Source organism: Oculina patagonica, chromosome 12, assembly GCF_052425735.1.
Source record: "Oculina patagonica isolate OP01 chromosome 12, crgOcupat, whole genome shotgun sequence".
Classification (NCBI taxonomy): Eukaryota; Metazoa; Cnidaria; class Anthozoa; order Scleractinia; family Oculinidae; genus Oculina; species Oculina patagonica.
This window is the reverse complement of record NC_135769.1, coordinates 23,902,107-23,921,168: the sequence shown is the minus strand read 5'-3', so window position 1 is coordinate 23,921,168 and position 19,062 is coordinate 23,902,107. Positions and strand designations below refer to the sequence as shown.

General features: G+C 38.7%; 2 protein-coding genes across 2 annotated transcripts; both read left to right on the top strand.

Moving 5' to 3' along the window:
• Positions 1 to 2,856: 2,856 nt before the first annotated feature.
• LOC144632320 (uncharacterized) lies at positions 2,857 to 6,133 on the top strand. The gene is made up of 2 exons (XM_078490942.1): positions 2,857 to 3,191; positions 5,163 to 6,133. Exons 1-2 carry the CDS (start codon positions 3,151 to 3,153, stop codon positions 5,920 to 5,922), a joined length of 801 nt encoding a protein of 266 aa, XP_078347068.1. The 5' UTR covers positions 2,857 to 3,150; the 3' UTR covers positions 5,923 to 6,133.
• Positions 6,134 to 7,518: 1,385 nt separating this feature from the next.
• Positions 7,519 to 18,787, top strand: LOC144632327 (ras-related protein Rab-37-like). The gene is made up of 9 exons (XM_078490951.1): positions 7,519 to 7,794; positions 8,227 to 8,337; positions 8,500 to 8,541; positions 9,795 to 9,861; positions 11,864 to 11,916; positions 12,612 to 12,677; positions 13,274 to 13,330; positions 14,580 to 14,656; positions 15,485 to 18,787. Exons 1-9 carry the CDS (start codon positions 7,732 to 7,734, stop codon positions 15,582 to 15,584), a joined length of 636 nt encoding a protein of 211 aa, XP_078347077.1. The 5' UTR covers positions 7,519 to 7,731; the 3' UTR covers positions 15,585 to 18,787.
• The last annotated feature ends 275 nt before the right edge of the window (positions 18,788 to 19,062 follow it).

Below are 19,062 nucleotides of genomic sequence, written 5' to 3'. Positions count from 1 at the left end.
TAACTGTAACAGTTAACTTCATTTTTGCGCCTTAGGCGAACCTCTTTTTCTAACCACTGTCTACACGCTTGCGCAGGCAGCTACTGAATAGCCGACAAACTTGCATTATCGGAACTGCTACAAAAAAAACTTTTTAACGAAGTCGCGGAATCTCTTTTAAAAAAAAGTTGTGAAATGTAAACAAAAAGACAATGTAATTAGTCTTTTTGAACGAGTAATTGTCCATGCAGTAACTCCATAATGATAATTTGTTCAAAGTGGAGTAAACTAGAAAAAAAAAACCGCGCTGTTAGCAACTTTATTTAATTTGAAACTTAAGACAACGAGAGAATATTAAACACACAACAGTAAATGTGTTTTTACACTTCCGTTATAAGAATAATTATCATACCGTGAACACGTATTTACTCTAGTTTCACACCTAATTCAAAGAAGGGATAAAACTCGCGTTTGCGCTTTTTGTGAAATCTTTTTATTTCAAGTTTACAACTTTTAACGAAGCTTATGCTACAAAAAACACTTCTTACGCTGCAAAAGTCGAGAAAACTGCTCTTTGTTTCATCGGCAACGAAAAACTGTTTAATGTCGGAAGCTATTTAGAAGAAATCTATTGTCTAGAGTAAAAACAAAAAGAAAACAATGTAATTAGAGTCCAGTAATCTTATTGTCCTGTATCTTTTCAGGTTTTTGTAAATTCACTCAACCGAACATTTATTCTAATAAACAAACTTGACACTGGGACTTGTTAGCCGAACATTGTTTATTATAATTTCAGACGTATACAACAAACTAACAAAAAAGAGCAATTGTAAATTTGGTTCTGCACTTTAGCCTAGGATCAACAAAAATGAAACTTGATTTTCGATTGGAAAACGTTGCTTCGGGCCGTGTTGAGAAAAACATAGCTTTTTCAATGCGGTGTTTGGTAAACACCGAGACTTACCTTGTCTATTTCGTCTTTTCAATGTTCATGAAATATTCGTATTCACATTTAATCGTCTTTTCTTTTATTCGTTTACGACTCCAGGAGTACGATAGCGAAGTATGATCACTTTTGACGGGGGGACAAAATTCGCGAAGGGGGGACAAAATCCGCTAGCGAATATTGTCTCCCGGGGGTCAATATCGGCTAGCGGATATTGTCCGGGGGACAATATCCGCTAGCGGATTTGGTCCGGGGGGACAAAATCCAGGGGGGACAAAATCGGCTAGGACACCGGCACCCGGCACACGGTAGGAGAAACCCGTAAGGGTTTTCGACGGTAGATAATGGAAATAGCGAAAAGTATATTTGATGTGCCTCAGAATGCTTCAACAACAGACTTTTCTGGGATAACCCTTTCATCGTTTTTTTTTGTCTCAAATAAAACGCTCGAGCCTCCGCAAATGTCTTTCCCGAACAAAGGGTGTTATGTGTTGTAAACTGTATCAACAACTTTGAACATTTCCTCTTTATCAATTTTTTTTTGTATGGATGATTTTTGTGCTCGTTTCCCTTACCTTCCCAACAGTACAGTAATATAGTGGAGTAGGAAAAGCGCTGGCATGCAGTTCGAGCGCGGGTTAGGGCAAACGTTGTTAAAATTTGCAATTAAACAACTGCCTAGCGTCTTAAACCGTAAAATAACATAGCTAAAACTGTTTTTGACGCATGTCGCGGTATTAAATTTAAATTCAGAATCTTCGCTCCCCTCGGGACTTATCGCGATTTCTTGGAGCATTTCTTTCGATAATCGTCTTCACGCGCGCGTGTACATCAAGGCGCGCGCGAACAGTTTCGTATTGTTTGCATACGACTGCAAGTAACGATCGGTGCTTTTAGTTTTTTGCTCACCCTGATGAAGGTAGCCTGAATTTCAGACATCCCTCTGTGCTCGCCTGCTTGCCAGAAGGGACGTCTGAACACATTTGGGCCTAATGCCGTTAAAAATTATTTGCATAATTATGTGAAATTATGACTGAATTTTATCGCGCGAGGATTGTAATTTGAAAACGTTTGGAAAGAGTTCGAAAGAGTTCACCTTCCCAGAAATGAATTTATAGTCATTTACCTTGAGTTTATTACTTTATTAGTTTACCTACGGATGAAGAATAGTAATGGAAATCGGTAGGTTTTAAGTTGGCGGCATTCGTCGCTTCGACATGCAGTGTTTTGCCAAATTTATATGCATTCTTGTTTTGTCAACAAAGCCGCTCGACACTTATGTCCTGCAGCCTCGATGAGCCAGTGATTTCTGAACTCAGTGCCCACAGTCAAGTAGGATATTTTTGTATTGAATTCCGTTTCTTGATGCCTCTGTAACTGTCTAAATTGATTCATTTAAGTACTCACGAGTGTGTTGTATTTGTCGGGTGCGTAACATATTATATTTTGATCGCTAGACAAAGCAAATCAGTTCAGATTAATAATAATAATAATAATAAAAAAAAAAATAATAATAATAATAATACGGTTTATTGGTAACATTTCTACAGAGTAGCTCTACATTTACCAATTAACGATTAAATCGGTTCCGTAAAAGAATATAGCCTGCAGTTGATTAAAATCTCATTCATTTGTCTCAAGTTTTCAATAGTTTACTATTAAAACAATTTTATACCCTGTAATCTTTTATTGAAGCGATTTTTCTTTCACAATTTCATGGCCTCGACAGAAACTTTTCCGCATGAATTAAAACCAAAGTGTAGTGACGTCACCGGACGGCATTAGGCCCAAATGTGTTCAGACGTCCCTTCTGGCAAGCAGGCGAGCACAGAGGGATGTCTGAAATTCAGGCTAGATGAAGGTGGTATTGCCGAAACCTCGGTAAACTTCTACAGAAATTTCTAGCTTAAAAAACAGTTTTTATTGTGTTATCCTTCCCTTCCCTTCGTGCTCGCGCGCTTCTGACGTCACAAACGGGACGGTTGACTTTCAACGCGGCAAAGAGGCCTAGGAACTACAAAGTCGGCAGTTTATTTTAACGCGTGCTTAGAAGAAAATGCAAAAGCAGCAAAACTTTGGAGGCTGCGAAAGTCACTAAGGATTTTCCTTGGCTCACTTAACGTTCTCTTACAACGAGTGCAGAGTTATTTGCTTTTGAAGGAACTGCTTTGAGTTCAACGTCTGAATATTGAGAAGACTTCAAGGTCCGAACATTCCTGGCACCGATGTCAGCTGACATGATCAGACTCAGAAGGGACCTCAATAAGTAAGTTGAAGAAAGCAGTATTTAATTCAATTTAGTTGCTGTTCTGTTTGAGGCTTTATAAATTTTTATACAACCACACAAAAGCACTGTAAATGAGTCGCACAATAGGTGGCTTTCCGGCCAAGATGACCACATTCGGAGCTGAGTTTTCTTGAACAAAATTATATAGCCATCGACAAAGGTTGGAAAGAACGCATTTAACTCAAAATACAGCGCAACTTTATTTGCATCTTAGAACAACAATAGAGCCTACTGTTCAGTAACATACCTCGACAGAATATCCTGCATAATTTTCGAAACTCTGTGTATAATTCATACAAAGTGTTCAGATAATTGTTCAGGAATTTCTGTAATGAGCTAATGAACATTTAAGGTTTGCACCCCTCATTTAAGTCACCAAGTCCGATAAAATTTTTTAAAATATCTTGGTGTTGAGAAAACCCCTGTAAGCTTGCTAGAGAGACCTCAGTAGGGGTAAATTGGAACTGGGATTTAGGCAAATTTTCCCGAGGCAAACGGGATTTGGGTCACTGGGACTGGAAATCACAAACAACAAGATAATAGAACTGGGACTGGGATTTGGAAAATCGGGAAAACAAGAGGCTGGGATATGGGATTTGGGTAAAATTTGGGCTGGGAAATGGGTTTTTAAATTTCTCCCCCACCCCCTTCAGGACCCTCTTGCTATTTTGCTAAGAGGTGTAGATGTTAATCCTTGCTTTGGACTTTTTTGTAGGAGTGTGCCTGAGTCTTGAAACCCATTTCCTATTTTCAGGCTAAGAGGGGATTTTCCTTGCCTTATTTCAGATGCGATCCGGCCCTATGCCCACTTAGGGCCTTGGCCATAAGTCATTTCAGATGCGATGACCTCTAAAATAGGCACCAGCTCAATCCTTGTCAATTTCTTGAAAGTTTTAATTAACATTGTGACAAATTAAAGTGGGACCACCTTAATTCTTTCCATCAATAAGCGTAAAAGTGCAGGAGTTTAGATCCGCAAGCTTTCAAGAAGGGTGGCTAGGGCCAGTCATTCTTTTATAATAAGGCAGCTTAAGGAAAGCATGTTAGTGGGTCAGGTGGCAGCTCTTGCAAGATCTTACACTTAATGCTCTCTACCTTTCAAGCATTCTCATCCCCAGAGTCCACTATCCAGAAGTGCGTGATTCATGGACTTTTTGTCAAATCTGACAAATCTGATTGGCTGAAAAAACAGAATGAATACTCTGTGAGGGGTGGTGAATGGTCCTTCAATAACTGCATGTCTCGCAAAATTTTAGCCAAATTTCAGGGGTCTCGTCGTCTCAAATTTTTCTTTGACGCCTTCTCGCAGTCTCGATTTCTTTTGCAAGGCTAAAAAGGTCTCGGGCTCGCAGAAAAGATATCAGTCTGGCCGTCTCGCAAAGTCTCGCATTTACCATAATTTTGCGCCCCTTCTGTGCATGCTCACAAATTGGGACTGGCCAGAGGTCTTGATCCCTGGTGCAGAACGGAAGGATTGTGGACTTTGGGGGCAAAAATGCCTTTTGAGAGAACAATTGAACAAACAATAGGAACAATTATGCCCTGAAGGGGGACAGGGGGGTGGAAACCCAGTAGAAAATGGGCAGGAAGCAGGAGAATGGAGGGTGGGAAGCAGTTAAGGTGGTGGGAACCAGGAGAAAACAAGTAAAATTTTGCAACATTTTGTTATATTTTGCAATAGACATGGGACAAAGAGGAGAGAATGACTACGGAAAGGGGCAGGGGTAAAAAATACGGCAAGCAGGAGTAAATGGGGGGCCCCCCCGGAGGCACGGGAGGTGGGAGGTTCAGATCCCCCGGCCCCCTGCTCTAATGCCCTTAGCCCAAAAAAAAACAGTAGCATTTGCTACCCTAAAAAACCAGCAGAATAACAACTTTACAAGAGTTGCTACACTTATGAAGAGACATGGGATCATGAATTTTTATGAGTTTTGAATGATTTATTGTCAGCATGAAGGTTACAGCAATTTCACTGTCAGCTGGAGATTGGAGGATTACCATCCAAAATCAACGTCTCTGTGACGATAGGACAGGCATCTCTACCAGCAAGCAAGACAAACAGACCAAACAAAAAAAAATTGTAAATGGCTCACAAACTAAACATTCCAGTTCCCAGAAGAAAGGTGATCTGTGTGATCTAGATGCTGTTGTTTTGGAGATCGATAATATCATCCTGGATGTTTGCAAAAGTGCACATGATGACAGACTGCGCAAAAAGTTGTGTCATGAAATTCAGAGTTGTTACTTTACTGGATCAGAAGATGGAAATGACTTTGCCAGGGATTACCTTTTTTCAGCTCTCACAAACAAGCTTAAAAAAAGGAGCCAGGAGTTTGGCTCTCGCAGAGACAAGGTTGCTAGAACAGAATCCATCAATATTTATAATTTTCTGTGTTGTTTCTATTATAAAATTCTCAAAATCAGTTGGAGGAAGCTGTTACTCCAATTTGAATCTCGCATCCTTATGGCATCCTGCTACCTTTTGCAACCTTCCTCTTTTGGAGAAACAGCTGATATCAGCGAGATTTTATGTGACTGGTTGTTAGAGCTTGGACCACGCTTACATGCCCACTTTTCAAGGACATTCAGTGATTTAATGGACCTTGTACGTGACAGATTTCTGGACGACATGACAACAGAAGTTGCAAGACAACATTTGATCATTTTAATTGACTGTCATGCAAGAGGGTGGGCCATTCGGTTTGAATAATCAAGAAAAAAGTTTGAATAATTGAATAAATTAAAAAGGTTAATATTAAGTTACAATGTATGCAACACTTGTTAACTTGGCATGTTTCAGTTTATATTAACAAAATACCAACAGAGGAGGTAACTGCTGAATTCTGGGGTGCAGACTTCCTTTCAGACAGAGAAGATAAAGCAATTTTTGCGATTAATAAAAAGAAACTATTCTGACTTGTGATCAGCATTCAAATTCTTCCCACTACTTTCAAATAAATGTTGATTTTATAGATACCATAAGAGAGCCGGTCACACCCCGTACACACCTTCAAATCTTTTTGTGTTTTTTCTCTTGCAAAATATTATGCTATGTTGTAAAAAGGTTTTATTTTTTCACCTAGAGAATACTGTTTCTGGCCCTTCTCTGTCTGCTTCCTGTGGACTTCCCATCTTATCTTTTTGGTCTGCCCCCGTCCCCCCTCTCTCCTAAAAACCAATGTTGCAAAGCTAAGACAAACTTTGACAAACTCGAGGTGGTGTGAATCAAATGTTGCAAATTTCGGCAATTTGTAACGCTCCTAAAGTCATCACGAAGCAAAAATGATTTGGTTTGCATGCATTACGGATGCGCATGCCTTTCTTTTGGATTGAATTCCAAAACGCTCAAAACCGGTCTGGAAACCAGCTAATCGATGAGAAAAAGTCACAGCACGCGCAAAAAAAAAAACAAGAAAAAAATAAAAAAGGTTTGAGAAACAATCGGAAAGTGAACTTTTACCCTTCCGGGTGTGGGACACGAATCTCGGTGGCCCAAAAGGCAAGCTTTCTCCTCTACCTCCAAAACAAACTGGAACTTAAATTAAAGTTTATTTATACAGCGGAAATAATAAATTGCATCTTTTTTGTCCATATTGGGTAATATACTGCAGTTTTAACCGTTTTTGCTCCTTTTTTGACAATTCTGATCGTAAAATGTTAAAACTTTCTCGAATCCGTAAATTGTGCCTTTTCTGCTATTGTTTTAAAAAAGCTCAAGCCCCATATTTTATTGTATTTAAAGTCTAAGACTCTTCAAGCCCATTGTATGTCATGTCTATCGTAAGTATATAAACTTGAGCCTTTTGTTAATGAAGGAGCAGAAAATCACCATATTACTTCCAGTCCTTGTAGTCAATCTCTTACTACTCTTTCCCAGGTCCTTCTCGTTTCTTAAGTGAGCCAAATGTTTATTTTAAAAATACCGAGACGGTTAAAAATTAGGATTATCTTGTAATTCTAATGGTATTAGTACAGTGGTTGATAGAGAATGTTCAGGACTTTATAGCGACTGTCGACGCGTGTCTCCCGCTTGTCTCAGCCGGAAAATCTTGGAAGACTAGCGAGTAGCGATGCTTCTTTTGCGAGACAAATCCTTGAAAATACGACAGGAAAATACGATATCCCGAATTTCTACCTTTCCTCGATCGCGGTCAACTTAAAACGGCAGAAAAAAAGGGATTCCACAACGATTCTCTTTAATAGAAGACGTTCTTTGGGCTTGTCACGCAGTTTTCTTTCCTCACGAGTACAGATTGCGTGACGAACCCCAAAATATTTCCAAAATCTCTCGTATTCCCGCCCCGCCCACATTTGCGCCCATTTGCGCGGGAAGGATGTGATGACGTCACTTATTATGCAAATGTATATGAACGCGATGCCTTGGCGATCAAAATGCTGTAATTTACCCAAAAGCAAGATTAACCTCGAGAGTGTTTATATATATGCTTGCAGCGAGCAGAGAAATATCACCGGTAATACCGGAACTCCACTTTGGAGTTGATCTGTGACATCAATCGCCATGTCTTACTTGCAAAATGGGCCAAAACGTCCGGCCAGCGATAATTTTGACGTCGCCTGCAAGGTACGTATGGTTCGAATCGATTTGCAAACTACAAATCTTTAACAACAAACGAGAATGGTTATTGTTTCGTTCTCTGGCGGTAATATTTTCATTCATTTAGCTTATTTTCCGTAGACTTTGTGACTTTAATCAGTATTCGTCGCGACGCGCATTTTAAAAGTTGCGTTCGAGTCTCTCTGTCGCTCGAAAATTCATTCGAAACGCAAATGGCCATAAACTGTTTGTCCAGCTGATTTGTTCGCTAGCCGTTGCAAAGTTTTTAAAATTAGTAATGATGGAAAACTTTCCATTCTGCGAATAAAGTGACTCAGCTGCTATTTTAAAAGCGACTAATATCTTGTGCTTGTGTTTTAATGCACGTACAACTTCGCCGACAAACTTAAGTTATATTAACCTCACTCGCATTTTTAAACTTGTTAATTTTTCTTGCAGGTTATGTTGCTTGGTGATTCCGGTGTAGGGAAAACATGTGTGCTTGTCAGGTTCAAAGATGGGGCTTTTTTGTCCGGCTCCTTTATTTCTACCGTAGGAATCGATTACAAGGTAAGACGAAAAATTAAACTTTTAAAAACGGAACAGTTTTCGTCGTATTTGAACGCAGCTGGATGTTTACATTACAAATTCTACTACATTCTGTATTTTGCTCGTGGCATGTAATCTTATGTCTTTGTATGTAAGATCAGTTCTGTTTTTATCTATTTGTAGAATAAAATTGTGGAAGTCGATGGCACAAAAGTAAAACTACAGGTAGAGATGTTGTGTATGTATAGCAACACTAGTATGCTTTAGTAATTTTTTGATTTCAACTTTAAACTCATCATCTTCGTTGATTATTTTTGATAGAATGTTGAAAATTTTATGTTGTTTATTTTTGCGCCCTATTGTCTTGATGATATTTTTCATCCAAATATAGTATAAATGGGATGAGAAACGGAAGAATATTGATGTAAGTCGATAATTCTCGGTATTTATCACCATTCAATTAAGACAGGTGTCTGTAAGCTATTAACGTTATTAACGTTTCATAGCAATGAATAAAAATATTGTCATTTTATTTGAGCACTCAAGCTTGCGCATAATTTTACAATAAAAGATAATTTTTTGTTCAGTGAAAGTATGAAAAAAATTTGGTTCATTGTAAAATTGACCAGAACATGTACATCCCTATTATTAAAATTTTAGACACAGGGATTGTAATTGCAGGGGGCCATCAATGGAGGGGGTCCGAGTTTGTGTCTAGTGGCCCATATGGCCAGTGCCTAACTCAGATTTCTGTAGCATGAAGTGATTAGAAGTATTGCTACCCCCCCCCCCCCTCGTGCTTCCTGGATGGGATACTAGTTCATCGATTTGGGGGTTACCCACCAGCATTTAATTTGTACACACCCCATTCTGCAGAGTTTCCAAACCCCTTTGCAGAATTTAAAGGGGTTACTTTAACAGAGGTGTTGAATGATAAATATGACAATCAGTAAGTATTAAGACTCAGTTTTCTGTGAGCCCGAGACTTTCTTAGCCTTGAAAAAAAAAACGAGACCCTGAAAAGGCGTCTCAGAAAAATGAAAGACAGTTTGAGGCTTCTTAAAATGGCTTAAATTCTGCGAGACTAACATTTTTGAAAGGACCATTCAAAATGCTATCAAAAACTCTTGTCAAAGTAGTAATGATAAAACATTTATTAATCACTCAATGTAAAATGGACATGCTTCTTAATGCACAATCCAGTAGATGGTTGGCTATCAGTTGACAGTTGTCAACAGTCCCGTAATATTAGCAGTTGCCCTATTAATATTTAAAAAAAATAAATTAGCAGGCAGGTTATTTCTTTCAGGCTGGCACCAGCTGTCTGCACATTGTATTAATGACATTATAATTACCACCTCTTGGTCAACCATAGTTTTAGTGATAAGAGCATGATAAAAATTATTGTAGTTGACTGGTTAACTTAGGGATATACTCGATGATCTGTTTTATACAATGTACATAACTTTAATTTGAAGATTTGGGACACTGCTGGACAAGAGAGGTTCCGCAGCATAACTCACGCTTACTACAGGGACTCACAAGGTTAGTACAATGTATCACAATAGTTTACATTATTTGAGTTAATACATGTACATATCTAAAATTTAACTACATAGTGAATATTGTTATAGGGCTGTAATTATATGGGTTATAACCTGAGTGTAACACCTGTTACAGCTGATAGCAACTGTTTATAAAGAAATTAATATTGCCAACAGCTGTTAGGGGTAAAACGTAAAAGCCAATGGGAATTCCAGAATGTAATGACAGCCTAGCTTGGTGTGACATGTATGTGTCTTGAACTTGCGATGCCTCTTTTGTGGGGGCATATACGGAATCTGGGCTAGGCAATGTCCCACCCTGTGGCCTACCCTATATCATATACCTCTAGTCTACCTGACTGTCTACCTTACCGCTACCATACAGTGAGGTGCACTAGCCTGATGGTTAGTGTGCTGTACTCTAGTTAAGATCTGGATCGAGCCATCCAGGTCTGAGCTCTGGCCAGGCACTGCATTGTGTTCTTGGCAAGACACTTTACTCTCATAGTGCTCTCTTTGCCCAGGTGTGTAACTCCTGTGATGGACTAGCATCCCATCGAGGGGGGCAGAGTAGAAATACTCCTAGTTGCTTCATGCTACTGACACCGGGATAAGCTCCGGCCTAATGGGCCGCTACAGGCTGGTTTGCAGACTTTACCCTTACCTACCATAGAGCAGGCCACAGGGTGGGCCATGCAAGGACCTTGGGCTTATGCATGGCCAGGTTTTGTATACCCCCCTTTTGTGCAGAAAATTTGCACATAATAGGAAGCATCTGCCATGACGATGCAATAGAACTTCTAGAATAAAACTCGACTTTTGATTTGTATGTATAACAAGGCTCTCGAGCTATAAATTTTGTAAACAACCTGTCACCAATTTCTTTTAGAAAATAAACAAAACACAATGCTCAAGTCACTGAAGAGTCACATGCTCCTGAATGTGTGTTTTGTAAGGCTAATACTAATGTTGTTATAAGACCAATAATTGGTCTTATTCCAACAAGAATGCGAGTTAAACAGTGAAGGTGAATTTCAGAGTCCCGCATTTTTTTTATGTTTGTTGCAATGGATCACTGAGTTCGTCTTTTTGCCATCCTGGTTTTTCATTCCCAAGTGCAACCACACACACCATCCCCTGTCCCCACAGGTATTTTGCTCTCTCCCCAAGTTGCAATAAAATTATTGTGCTCAGGAATGAAAAACGGGTACTCATGAAAAACCAAGATGGTACAAAGTCAAACTCAGCAATCAATTGTAGCAAACACGCAAAAATAGGGGACTGTGACCAGTCTAATAAGAGTTAAATATATATAAGAGACTCTTGTTAATTCTTGCCCAGCAAAATGATATAATATGGATGTACATTATTTGTATCATACTCCAGAAATGTCACTGTACTTATATGGATCCATAACAGTGCAAAGACACTCAACTCACACAGAATTTATATTCCATCTGCAAGTAGTTAACTTAAGAGACTCTTAACTGTTGTAGCTCTTTAATTCATTAAAAAAAAAATTGTTTACCGTCGGTAACTGATTTAGCACAAGTGCTAATATGGGGCCAAGCATTCAAACATAAGAAACAAATATATTACAAATTAACTAAACAGGGTTAAAAATTCAACTGGCAGGAGGCGAACAAGTTGGCTATTAACAAGCATGGCTTAATAAAGGAGTTGAATTCTGGTATACCATAAAATAACTCCTGGTAGTGGGCAGAACAGGATTTGAACCCTGAACCTCCGGTGCCCTAACCACTCTGCCACGCTGCCTCAACAAATTTGTGGATTAGCTAGTGCTTGTAATTCAGGGTTCCCAGCAAGACTCTGCATCCTTCAGTGGGTATTCTATTGTGAATTGCTGACTATTAAAAATTTATGATGTTTCCTATATTACCTATCTGAGAGGTGCCTGACACTAGAACTGCCACCTACCTAAAATTTATTGAAAGCATTGTGTTTCAGCTGAGTCTGATATTTGTAAATTGATACTATTATAGCACTACTGTTGCTTTATGATGTTACCAGTGAAAGTTCCTTCGAGAATATTAGGGTAAGTTATATTAATTGCCTCTCTTTTTGTAGTCACTATTTTCTTTAATTCACTAATTTCATTTTATATTTATTATGGGTACCTTTAAGTGTCTAGTTTTCTGTTTCTAAAGTTATACACCCCTATGATTTGTAAGTGTCCATCCCTTTTTCAAGCTCCTTCTTTACTAATGTACCCCCCCCCCCCCTGAGGAAAAAACAATTTTTTCTATGTTTGATCATAAAACATTGGCTTACCATGTACATATTTTACTTTCCACTGAACCATTGCTCTTTCATTAAAGGAAGTCTCCACCCCTAATGTTCCTTCTCTGCCCCTCTTGAACCTTAGTGGAGGGAGACGGGCGCAGGAGCCTGGGAGGAAAGGGGCGGGAAGTGGAAGAAGGGAGGGCCGAATGCAGGATTTCTAAACTGGCAGGAACCGCAACATTTCGTTATATTTTGCAATAGATATGGGGCAAAGAGGAGAGAGGAGCTACGGAAAGGAGTGGGAGAGGGAAGTAAAAAATACAGGAAGTGGAAGTAAAAGGCATGGGAGGCGGTAGGTTAAGACCCCCTGTCCCCCTCCACTATTTTTAGAGGGTAACATTGCTGAGGGATCAGGCAATGCTTTTTCTTCTTTGAAAGAAAACAGCAACAATGTCACCTTGTAGAGGTAGATGAAACTTAATTAAACTGTTGTTGTCTTTTTGTTAGGCTTGGTTGGCTGAGATATATGAATACGCATCATCAGATGTAATTATAATGCTGTTAGGGAACAAGGTAAAACATATGAAATAAAATGAAGCTGTTTTCCTCTCTTACTGAAAACACCTTCTCTCAGGTTTTCTCAGTGTTTCCTAGTTTCTTTGTTCACTTCTTTGTTCATGGGTTCATTTTTTGTTTCCCCTTCCCTTTGTTTGGTTGCTTTTTTGTTCATTACTTCCTTCCTTCATTACTTTATTCCTTTCTCTGCTTATAAAAAAAAAAGGTAAAGTCTGTGTCCCAGCCATGGGGCTCATACAGCCGGAGCTTATCCCGGTTTCCGTAGCATTAAGCGACTAGGAGTATTGCTACTCCCCCCTGGATGGGATGCTAGTCCATCGCAGGGTTACCCCCCAGCAGTAAATTCGCCGGTACCCATTTGTACACCTGGGTGGAGAGAGGCACTGTGAGAGTTAAGTGTCTTGCCCAAGAACACAACGCAGCGCCCCGGCCAGGCCTCGAACCCGGGCCGTTCGACTCGGAGTCGAGCGCACTAACCATTAGGCCACCGCATCTTCCTCTGTTTATACTTCCCTTTATTTGTTTATTCATTCATTTAACGAAATATTTTTTGTTTGTTTATTTCACTTATAACCCGGTTTTCTGTGTTTTAGGCGGATATGAACAAAGAAAGAGTTGTTACAAGGGAACAAGGAGAAAAGCTTGCTAAGGTCTGTGACTTTATTACGTGTAGTTGGCAGACTAAGTTAGAATAGTGAAATAATTGAAGGCAGCTACATAATATGCATTTTGAATAATTTGAATCCTAATGTCAAAAGAAGAAACCTAACCTGTATGAAGTCCAACCAGGAAAACAATATTGATCTATACAGTAAAAACCCGCGTATAAGAACCTAACATTTAAGAACCCTGTAAGGCCCTAAAATTTCATTTTTTAAGCACCCTTCACATAAGAACCCCATTCTAGGCTAAAATTCTAAAACAGGTTCTTATTTTCATGTTATGTTGTTTTGTATACAAGATTTATTGGGAATTATAGCTAGTGAAGGTTACAGTATGGGTTTGATTTCAACAGGATCAGATTAAAATAGTATAGAATTTTGCTTACCGAAGCCTCCAAGAATACTGTTACCGGACATTAAAGACCAGATCATTTAAAAATTCTACTTTATTTCTTGAACAAAAGTTAAGAACCTAATTAAGAACCTAGTTAGCCTAATTTTAAACACTAAATACCATTTCCATATAAGAACCTGTTTAGGCTAACCTTGAGGAAAAAAAAAAGCGCCCTAGGTTCTTATACGCGAGTTTTTACTGTAGTAACTAATCTGTAGTAACATTGTTGTGTTAACTACAGTGCTGCTCTCCACCTAGGTGTATAAATGGGTACCAGCAAATTCAATGCTAGGGGTAACCCCCTTGTTGGGGGACCCCCATTGGAGCAGGATGCTCTCAGATGTTTTAAAGAAACCCCCAAAAGAGACCAATCTGGGCGTGGCTCAAGCTTTGTTTGACCCCTGCAACCCTAAAGGAGACCTTGAAGGCCTAAAATATTGGAACTTTGCCCAAAACACCTAAATGAGACCAAAAATCTAAAATTTACACCCCTAAGTAAGTGTCCCACCCTTTCATATGGGCGTTCCCCTCCCCGGGGGGGGGGGGGGGGGGGGGGGTGGGAAAAAAAAAAAAAAAAAAAAAACCGAACCAAAGAACGGGCCCCCCCCCAAAAAAATGGAGGACCCCCCCCCCCCCCCCCCCACCGGGCCCAGGGAACCCTACAATAAGCTAGCATCCCATCCAGAGAAAGGGTAGAAATACTTCAAGTCACTTGGTAGATACTGGAAATACTAGAGATAAGTGCAGCTAGCCTGACGGGTCACTAGGCTTGAATGTAGACTTTACTTTCCTCTTTTACTTACTAATAACACTCTCTTAAACGTAATAATTGCCATTTTATAGGATCATAATGTAGCATTTATGGAAACAAGTGCAAAGTCTGGGCTGAATGTTGATTTAGCATTTATGGCTGTTGCCAGGTAACACAATGTTATATTAGCTTTTTAAAAAATTTACTATTAAGTTTGGTTCAACCACATGTATAAGAATTAGTACTTTTTTTGTTTTTCAAGGGGTTAATTACTTTAAATCTAATGGGATGTAATTCAGTTATGTTGGTTTTTGCTATGGGTTTCAATTTAATGAAATTCTCTTTTTGGGCAATGAAGTGAAGGGGTGGTGAATGGTCCTACAAAAATGCGTGTCTCGCATTTAGCCATCGGGGTCTCGTCGTCTCGATTTTTCTTTGACGCCTTCTCTGAGTCTTGATTTCTTTTGCAAGGCTAAAAACGTCTCGGGCTCGCAGGAAGATATCAGTCTCCCCATCTCGCAAAGTCTCGCATTTACCTTCGCACCCCTAAGTGACCTTTGTAGTACATTTTTGCCTCATGATGTTGCCATTTGAGATGTAGACTACGACATTTCAGCTGCTTGTACTGCTAGTCATCAAGTGATGTGGTCGAGATTATGTCTCACCATTTATAAGAGCACAAATTATGGTTGACTGTGATTGGTGCATTTCAGTACAGGCTTTTGACTGACACTGTGGAGCTCCACTTTTAGACTTGGTTATATAATATAATTTATATAATAATTATATTTTGTATCCTATTTTTTTTTTTTTTTAATTAAAAAAAAAAATAAAAAAAAAAAAAAAAAAAAAAAAAAAAAAAAAAAAAAAAATTAAATTCCCCAATTTAAAACAAATTTAAAAAAACCCTACAAAACAAAGTACCATAAGTCCATTTATACACTTATAAACATAATGAACAACAACTTTCCATGACGTTTTATTGTATATTTTTTAGGGACATAAAACACAGAAACCTCAAGAAGCCAACAGAACCTAAGTTCAACATTGAACAGTATGTTGAGTCACAAAGGGAAAAACCGGGCTGCTGTTCTTGACACTAACAAGAACCAAGGATGCCTGTGGGTCAAGTGGAACATAGACAGGGAACAAAGTGTTTGATAACCTCTTACTACTAGATAATAATAATTATTAATTAATCTCATTAATAATAATTATTATTATTATTATTGAGATCTTGTAACTCAGTTGTCAGTCCCTTGCCCTAGAGCTCATAATTAATGAGAAGGTAGCTTCAAAACGTTAGTTTTGAAAGGGTTGAAAGTTCAAAAAAAAATCTGATCAATAATTGATCAACCATGGAATATAATGTATTAACTAAAATATCCACACCCCTTACATGGAAGGGTTTTTATTTATTCAACCCCACCCACCTGGAAATTCCATTTAAGTTTCATTCTTCCTTCAAAAACCTCCCTCCCTCCCCATTGGAATAACCAATGACCTTTCATGGGGTGGGTATGGATATTTCAAGGAACTGCACATAACAGCAGTATATAGCTGAAAGAAATGCTATTGCAGATCACTATCAGCTGGCCACTCATCAGCAAATATTGTAACAAAACAATCATAATTTGAAATAAACTTAGAACTAGTGGCATCTTTCTGCTTTTGGTCGATCAGTAAGGGTATATTTCAAGAGGTTCTTGAGGATGTTGCTAATTTAAAGAAACTTGTAGTTGAAAATACATAATCTGTCATTATATTCACACCTGACTCTATGGTAGGTCTGAGTTCACACAAGTGGCACAAGTCTTGTATTATAAGCTACTTGTAACCCCTCCAAATTCTCATTTAAAAGTCTTGTCCTCAGGACACGATTTTGTCCTGCAACCTTTTTACATCAAGGGCAATGTAATACCAGCAACAAATTGAATGAAAGTGTTATCGTTCCTTTAATTTCCCCTGTGAAATGCAACTGAGTCCTATTTTGCGTGAATGCAAAGAGAAAGTTATTCTAGCTTTATGTATCTGCCAGGTGTTTGCACTGGAATTTATCCTGGCTTTATTTCTCAGGAACTTGGCCTCTTGTGTGCACTCAGAACGAAATAAATTTGTATCTACAGGTAAGATGAGGCCTTCCTAGATTAGAATGGTTCAGGTTTTCTCTCCTCCGCAGAGGTTCCCGATGGGGCGTTGTAAAAATCCGCTGGGCAAGGTGAGTGCAGGCGCAAAAGATCGCCTGCACTCTTTTCGCACAGCGGACTCTCCCCACCGAAAACCTCTATGCGAAGGAGAGAGGTTCAGGTTGGAATGTACATCTTAGTTGATGCACTACAAGCCTAATAGACTGCACTTGTGTTATGGCTTAATCGTAAAAATTAAGTAGAATTTTCAAAACATCCTTCGTTATTTATTGATAGTTATTCAATATTTTATTTACTGCAGATGTTTTGGAACTAGCTTAGTTAAGTTTGATTCATAGCACTATGATGTCTACCAAAACAACTGCCAACGGCAAATGTAATAATGTTCATGTATGTAGTGCAGTCCTCATTAGCATGTGACATGATACATGATAATATATTTCTAAAATAATTATTTCAAACTTTTTTCTGTTGAAGCAAGACACATAGCTGAGAAATATACAACTTGTGTATTTAAATATTGGAATATTTGAATTTTTTGCAAGTGCTTAAAAGGAAGGAAGTAATGTACAATGTAGATTGACATCTTTAACCCACATGAGTTTTGCTGCTGTACCACCCCCCCCCCCCCCCCCCCCCGGTACTCAAAAAGGTTTTATACGGGGAGGCTCCGCCCCAAGTTCTAACCCCTTACCCTTTTATATACCATTTTTCACAGAAATTGTACCCCTTTCGTATACCTTTAACTGAAAAAAGGTACCCCTTTCATATACCTAGGGCTTTCCACAAGTTGCTCGAGATTTCCAAAAAAGTTGCCCGTAATTTCTCAAAAAGTTGCTCAAAAGTTGCTGCAAAAATCCAAAAAAGTTACTTCTGATAAAAAAAGTTGCTCAAAAGTTGCTCCAAAAAATCCAAAACGCTGCTTCTAATCAAGAGAGAGTTTCTCTAAATATATGCTAATTTCCCTTTGAGGGTTAGATTTCTGAGCAGTTTTCTGCAATTTTACAGCAAAAGAAGTATCTAAATAACATATCAAGGGGAAAACTTGTTAAATAAAAAGGTTTTTTTTTAACTGAGAAAAATCGTGAAGATGTCGATGACATCATGTTTCCTGACGAGCTTTGTAATATTTTAATGCACTCGATAATGAGCCGAAAGTTGAAACGTCTTCAGATGTTCCTCGAAAATTTTTCGGCAAACTTCGTAAATCTTCGGAAACATTCGTATGGCCTTTGAACAACACCCGGATAATCTTCGGAGATCTTCGGTCTGGAAAGTGCTCTAAGTGCAACAAGTTGCTCGAGAGAAAAAAAGTTGCTTGAGAGGAAAAAAGTTGCTCGAAGGGGAAAGAGTTGCTCGAAATATGAAAAGTTGCCAAAAAGTTGACGAGCAACTTGTGGAAAGCCCCACATATACCTAAGAGACATGGTGTGGACTAATAGGACGTGTTCTTGTCATTTTTATGTAGTGCTTAATAAATTGAAATAATACAGCCATAAATTGCGTCTGTTCGAAATATTTCAATTAAAGGCCCTTTTAAATAGCCAAATGACAGATTTCCATACCCTTTCATATACTTAAACTCGTGAAATCCCTACACTTTTATATACCTGAACAAAGGTACCCCTTTCTGGTGGAGCCTCCCCGTATAGGCCATTATAGGGAGTACCCCCCCCCCGGGGGGGGGCTGTACCTGCATGAGTGAAGCAATGATTTGTGGTTTCTTGTTTCAAGATAAGCAAATGCTTTTTAAAAGCTTAATGCATTGTAAAATCTTAAGCGTGTAACCCTTTGGGTAATGAATAAATATTTCAGAATTATGCTAGACATTATAATGTTTGGCAGCAAATGTTATATCCCCACAGGGGGACCCACTGGAGGTTATAATCCCCAAGGGGAGATACCCAAGGACATAAGTACTAGAGTATTAGTACTTATGTACGCTATTAAAATGTCAAATTAAATGTCAAAAAAAAATTCATCTTAGCGAGGGAAGTAGATAGTGTTACATTTGGACAATATATCTTGTAGTAAATATTGATACATCCTGAATTGTGTAATTTGTACTTTAAAGTAATAGATAGGCCTTTTAAATGTAATTTGTTAACTTAAGATATTTTTCCAAGCTGAGATTAAAGCCAATTTGGTAAAAATTGTTTCATCTATGGTTTAGCAACATTTTTAGTCGATGTATTTTAAAATCTTCCAAAATTTAAAGTACACTCAACAAAATTACTCGTTTTTTTCGACGTTTTTGCTTGTTTCAAGCTGAGGGGTTAGTGAACAAAATTGAACACATATTTTAACTCTCAAGACTTTTTTCAACTTTATTCTCAACTCCGATACCTTCTCCCCCCCACACCATATTGGGGGCTCCGGGCCCCCCCTTCGAGGACGCCTCGCCCTACCGATCTCTTCCTTCCCTCCA

Excerpts from the sequence above, each read along its gene's own strand:
- LOC144632327 (XM_078490951.1), top strand. The coding sequence starts at position 7,732 with ATGTCTTACTTGCAAAATGGGCCAAAACGTCCGGCCAGCGATAATTTT. Across the intron at positions 7,795-8,226 it reads ATTTTGACGTCGCCTGCAAG|GTTATGTTGCTTGGTGATTC; the intron begins GTACGTATGGTT and ends TTTTTCTTGCAG. Across the intron at positions 13,331-14,579 it reads AAGGAGAAAAGCTTGCTAAG|GATCATAATGTAGCATTTAT; the intron begins GTCTGTGACTTT and ends GCCATTTTATAG.
- LOC144632320 (XM_078490942.1), top strand. The coding sequence starts at position 3,151 with ATGTCAGCTGACATGATCAGACTCAGAAGGGACCTCAATAA. Across the intron at positions 3,192-5,162 it reads CTCAGAAGGGACCTCAATAA|CATGAAGGTTACAGCAATTT; the intron begins GTAAGTTGAAGA and ends ATTTATTGTCAG.